This window comes from Etheostoma spectabile, chromosome 7 (genome assembly GCF_008692095.1).
Source record: "Etheostoma spectabile isolate EspeVRDwgs_2016 chromosome 7, UIUC_Espe_1.0, whole genome shotgun sequence".
In the NCBI taxonomy this organism is placed as follows: Eukaryota; Metazoa; Chordata; class Actinopteri; order Perciformes; family Percidae; genus Etheostoma; species Etheostoma spectabile.
The window spans coordinates 11,031,249-11,037,511 of record NC_045739.1 but is presented as its reverse complement, the minus strand read 5'-3'; the positions used below and the strand labels follow the sequence as shown (position 1 = coordinate 11,037,511).

At 44.0% G+C, this 6,263-nt stretch overlaps 1 protein-coding gene across 2 annotated transcripts in view; it reads left to right on the top strand.

Moving 5' to 3' along the window:
- The first annotated feature begins 1,430 nt into the window (after nt 1–1,430).
- fignl2 (fidgetin like 2) overlaps nt 1,431–6,263 on the top strand; it is a 16,710-nt gene continuing 11,877 nt past the window's right edge. Inside the window, exons 1-2 of one of the 2 annotated variants that reach the window (XM_032521306.1) lie at nt 1,431–1,613; nt 2,955–3,095. In XM_032521306.1, the coding sequence (XP_032377197.1) occupies nt 3,071–3,095 (25 nt within the window). In that variant the 5' untranslated portion in view covers nt 1,431–1,613; nt 2,955–3,070. Of the gene's footprint in view, nt 1,614–2,448; nt 2,527–2,954; nt 3,096–6,263 lie in introns of those variants that run through there. The other variant, XM_032521307.1, reaches the window with a different exon arrangement.

Below are 6,263 nucleotides of genomic sequence, written 5' to 3'. Positions count from 1 at the left end.
AAAACAACACAGGGATCCAAATAGCAAAAACAAATGACACAAGGAAAAAATACAAAAACGTCTAAACGAGAAAGAACAGAAAAACGCAGAGCACAACGACAGGAACCAGAGACAAACAAACCCACCAAACGCACACAAAAACACTACAATGATCTGAAAGGACAAGGGTAACAAAAAGACTAAATACACGGGTTACAACAGGCAGGTGACACAAGGGCTGGGAAACAGGTGGAAAACGTCAGGTAATCACAAGAGCGGGAAAACACAGGAAGTAAAACCAGACACAACAAAACAAAAAACCCAGACTGTCAAAATAAAACAGGAACCAGAACAGACACTCACGGGACAACACAAGACAGGAACTACAACTAGACAAGACAAAGGAGCAAACACGGACTATGGCATGAAACAGTAAACAGAGTTATAAATAGAGAACAAAACATAACATACTCAGCTTAAAAGATAAAAAGGACTTAATTGTCCCTGATTTATTTGTATGATATTTGTGATTGGGTTAGGGTTAGGGTAAGGGTTGGGGGGTTAGGGTTAGGGTTGGGGGGTTAGGGTTAGGGTTGGGGGGTTAGGGGGGTTAGGGTGGGGTTAGGGTTAGGGGTTTCGACTCAAATGTATGGATTCTGGGTGGAGACCACCCTAGGTCGTGATACGTAGTATGGCGATCCTGGATCAGGGCTACAGGACTTCTGGAGTGCTAGTGACTTAGGAGCTGTCACGAGGAGTTCAGCTAGCTGTTAATCAGTAAATACCTCTGTAAGATAGCTGCTTGCTAAATCACATTGTCTTGTTTTCCAAATGTTTTACATACAGCTGTTCTGACGTGTGGGTGTGGCAGTTTTTTGTTGAAAGGGTTCTTTGAAGGAGCCAAGCTAAGCTACAAAAAAGTAATGTAACTGTTTTTCTGCCGTTAAATTACTATGTAATTACTTAAGTAGTGTACTTTTTAATAAGTAATGAGTAAATTATTACATTTTTTACAAGTAACTTGATCACAATCTGTTTGAGTCAGTCAGAGAAGAAATAGACAAGAGATTGTTCCTTGTTGTGTTTTCACCACAATGTCAGCATTGTTTCTTCAGCTCTCTCTTAATCCTCCGAGGGCAAACCAAACTTACCCTGGTTATTACCTTCCAACCAAAAGCTCTCTCTCTCCCGTCTTCTGTGTCCAAGCTTCAGTATGATCACCCTCTCTCTCCTCCTGAGCATGATTGGTCAGTCGTCCACCCTCTCTGCCGCCTTCCCCTCATTCTCTCTCTCTCTCTTTCTCTCTTTCTCTCTCTCTCTCTCTCTCTCTCTCTCTCTCTCTCTCTCCTTACTGAAATACTTTTAGCATAAAGAGAGAAAAAGAGGGGAGGGAGAGGGGGATGGGAGATCCATAGGGGGAGGGGAGCTCAGTGCTTACTCTGTTGTCACTGGCTAAAGAGAGAGAGAGAGAGAGAGAGGCAGAGGGAAGGACGGAGAGAGAGAGAGAGAGAGAGAGAGTGGAGTTGTGTCCCATATGTGGAAAAGAAAGCATAGCAGTGCACACACTGTCTGGTCTGCTCCAGGGATTATAGTAGCGCTTTCAGATCTGATGGAGGACATGCAGGCATGAATAGGTAAGGCTGCCTGTCTTCTCTGCATCACTGTGTTGATCTGCTGTCATAGCACTCTGCTCTCCCCGCTGTTTGACTTGTCTCCGCTGCTGGTGTTAAAAGTTGACTGTCAGAGCAAAAGGGGTTGTAGTCGGAGGCAGTGTTGTATGTAAAGCCTGTTGGGGTCCAAGCACGGCTGTGTGGTCATTGTGTAATTTTGCTTCCGTATGAAATGGTATATGATTCAATGTGTAAACTGGTTACCGACTTATTTGTTTGTATACATACTAAGAAAGATAAATTGTTTAATGTGCAAACGCAGTAGATGACATAATGTAGCTTCACTGCTGTTAAATACTGTTAGGTTGTTTAATGTTCATTCAATAACAGTAGCTTCACATTTTGTTATAGATGGATTGTATATTTAGGGAAACATGTTTATTTGTTGCTAAAAATGTTTTCACATATTTTAAAAACTGGATGGTGATTTCAGACATCTCTGTTGTTTTTACACTAAATTTTTTGAAGCAACTAACTCACCACCAACGTGGACGAAAAATGTGCTTTGGTTTCCACAGCATTGAGAAAGAACCTAAATGGCTGTTGTGTGTTTAATCTCATTGGTTTGCTCAGAGAGGTTCGCTAAGATATCGGAATAAAATGATTGAGAGGATCAACATTTTTAATTTTAATCTGTGTACAAATACATTTTGAAATTTACAACCCAAACCAGAAAAGGGATATTTCTCTTAGAAAGTACACATTAGGTGAAATGAATTAGTTTTTGAACAGCATGATTTAGATTTTAGATTAGAGAACTTAAAAAGTAAAATGTCATTACAGTGAACTTTTTTTCCTCTGAATTTTCCTTATGCAGCTTCCAAAGTGTAAGGTCTCCTAAGAATGCAGTCTTTATGCCCCAGTGCACAGAGCAATGGTATGCATGAGTCTTTTTGTGAGGCAGATTTAGAAAGCTCTCTTTAGAGGCTGAACACAGCTTCTCAATCAGCTTAATGCCTGCCTATAATGAATACCCTTGTGTCTGTCAATTTGGCAGACTGTGTGCGTGTGTGCGTGTGTGTGTGTGTGTGTGTGAAACTGTTGTGACTGTTGTGACTGTTGTGACTGTATGTCTTAAACTGGTAGGGTTCTCCGGTTGGTCAGTAATTCTATCATACTCCAGGTGAATTCTGGTCTGTGTGTGTGTTTGGGTTTGTGTTGCCGTGTGAGGGTGTGTGAAAGGGTTGGTTGACATGTGAGTGTTTGTCCAGACATTGTGCAGCAGCCAATAACTGCCTCTCTCTCTCTCTCTCTCTCTCTCTCTCTCTCTCTCTCTCTCTCTCTCTCTCTCTCTCTCTCTCTCAGGGCTGTTCTGTTGTCAGTGCGAGCTCCTGCTAGTGATGGACAACAGCCGGACGGACGCTAACCTTAGCTGGCATTCACACAACAGCATCCCTCCATACTGAGACCAGCTCCACAGAATGCTGAGTCCTATTGTCCCCTATAGTGAGTACACTGCATCCTTCTTTCTCTCTACCTTACTGCGTGTCACACCAAACAGCCCCACTTGACCTAGTTGGACTTTGCCTGAATCAATGAGCCCCCACTGCAAAAATTAGCGTGAGTGTACACTGTGTTCTGTAGTTTGCAAACAAAACGAAGAAAGCAAAGGTAACTGTGAAAATGTGCAAGCCTCATTGCAGAAACTTGACTTTTTTGTTGACGTGCACTGTGGAAATGCTAAACCCCGGGCACCGACCCTGTTTGAATGTTTCATCACCAGGCGGAAGACACCGATGGGGGAAGGAAGAGGGACAGAGGGAGGTTGAAGGGCTGATGGTTTAAGCAGAATGAACCTCTCAGTTCTGCCAGTGTCATTTTACCCATACAGCTCAGGATGTACCACCACACACACTGCCCCTGCTCTCCCCCCTTTTTCCCCTTTACTCTTTTCTCCCTTCAATGCTGACCTAATAACTGACATGTCCAGTTTTGGCCTCCCCCCTTTGCACCCTCCCACCAAGTTTCATTTGAGTCCAGTGCTCTGGCTCTCCAAAACAGCATTGTTTTCCAGCCAGCATGGGGCTGCCTCTGTGGCCTCTGCCTCAAGAGCCCCTTTTTCCCAGCTCTTTAACTCACATCAAAGGAGCATTATTGGCATGGCAGTTACAAGAAAAGAGGGAGAAATCAAACAGAATTGTTAATTTATAAAGTATAAGTTCATAATGGGTGGTAAAAACTTTCAATTTGTTTTCTTAGCAACCAACTTTTTTTTACTGCAGAGCCTGTGTAAGGCAAGTGTGTGGATATGAGAAATCATACTGGACAAAACAGCGCCATGAGCCGATGTTTGACAGTAACCATGACACTTTGTTTGCTTTTTGGAAATTCTCCCTTAAAATAGCCAGTGCTATTATTTCGACTGCCCATGAAATCAAATCCTATAATTACAAATTTGTTGCCAATAAGTAGAGTGACCTTGTGTGTTGTTTTAAAACATGGCTTCTCACAAGAGGCTCCTGATGATGTTGATTAAATGCCTGTTCTCCCAGCTATGTTTTTTTTTCCATTAAAAGATGTTTATAGCTGTAAATCTAATTAGGCTGATTTGCTTAAGTAAAACTGATGGACAGTTCATTTGCAAGAACAAGCATTCTGCTTCCCATCAATGTCTGTTTAAGAGTTTTTTCCATCAGCTCCCTGCACCCTGCTAGTCCACACTGACTGAATACACTGTTCCTGCTGCTAAAGTAGACAACACATCCAAGAATGTCACAAACTGCTGGTGGAATAATTAGCATGCCTTTAGAGTCGGCACACTGCTGGTCCTTCATGGTAATCTTCCAGTACACTACGTACTTGCCTTTGTGTGTGTGATTTGCTTTTACGATCAGGATGCGTGCTGCTGGTTTTCATCTGCTCTGTCCAGAAGTTTCATGTTCTTCATGTACTGTGTAGCTCTGTTCAGCTGAGCTTCTGCAGCGGTGAGATTGTTTCAGAACAGCTTGTCAGTGTGCTTGTATGTGGACAGTAGGAACGTATGAGCGCACACAGCAGTGTTAGGTAGTCACATTGTTTACTCTCAGACCAGTGACACACAAACACACTGCTGTGCTCACTAATGACACTGCAGCTCACTGGCCTTTACTTAAAGACTGTGGTCATGGTTCTGCGGCGCAAAAGTCAGACTGTAAGGAACTTTGAATATGTGCAGGAGATGCGAAGACTCTCACCTCCATGTTGGAATCTCCTTGTGGGAATGTGGAGCATTCCCGCTTTCCAATGCTACTTCTGACTCCTGCTGTAGGCATTTCTTCCCCTGCACATAGATTCTCTCACTGTATTAATGCACATGGTTAGGACAGGTATACCCACAAACACACTGCTCTTTGTTATCAGCACTGTTATTACAGATCCTACATTCAGCCAGCGTGTGTGTCTCTTTCTTCCCTGGCGTGTCCGGCCTCGGCCCTTGTCTCCGGCCAGTCCGGAGTACTCAAGCTGGGGCAAGTAGCTATACCCGGACCTGAGAAGAAACCTGAGAGAGATTCCAGGGGCCATGGATACTCCTGGAGGGATTTGGTGCAAAGAATCTGTAATCTGCACTTCAAACACACTCTTAAATCAGTCCCAGGCCGCCAACCCAGGAGTGCCCTAACTCTTGTTGCTGGGGCCCCGCTGGTGTAGCGATACCTTTTCTTTTATAACAGCACACACTCACACACACACACACACACACACACACACACACACACACACACACACACACACACACACACACACACACTTACACACAGAGTAACTACACACAGGAGTTCAGATCTGGCAGTTTTTATAGCTCTCCTCTGACTGACCCCTCTCCCTCTCCTTTCTCCGCCTGGCTCTGTTTTTATGCTTTGTACAAGTGTCTTTGTGAATGACTCGGCTAAGTCATGAAGTAGTTTGTATAGAAGAAACAGTAGATCTCATCCTAGCCCCTGAAGGAGCAGGTTGGAGGGCTGCGTCAGCATCTATTGTAGGCAGAGTGGTATGAGTGCTGCATCGGAGGGGCCTGTGAGGCCCTTAAGTACACAGCCTGCTGAAGTGTGTGTGAATAAGAGCTTGGATCATTAGTGCAGGGTGTGAATGGGCTCTAATTAGCCCCCAGTGTGTGTGGTTGTGTGTATGTGTGTATGTTTGCATGCAGCCACAAGAAAAGAAGGTTAGGGACTCAGGGCCATGTGAGTCCACTGGCCCTGTGCTCTGTCTCTCTGAGGGTTCATCAGCTCATTAAGGAGAACTCCGCTCCTGTTAAGGGCCCAATTAAGATGCAAGGTGGTGAGGGACATTTGGATGGCAACACTTCACTAGATTCCTGAGGCAGCACAATTCAGAGCTGGACAGTGAGACACAACTTCTTTCACACCAGCACAGCTAATTAGTAAATGAGCATGTTTAAGAAAAAACATACTATAATCGTTAAGGCATTAGGTGTTTATAGTGCTGTTATCATAAAACACACTGCCACAGTGCAAGTGTTGCTGTTGATATACAGAGTTTCCTCTTATTTGTGTGGGTACTAACAGAAAACAACAAATCCCAGAGCTGTCCATGTGCTGAGAGTACAAGCTGGGAGCACAGAGTGGCCAAGGGATACGGACAGAATGGAGGTAATGCAACATGCTCATTGGAAAT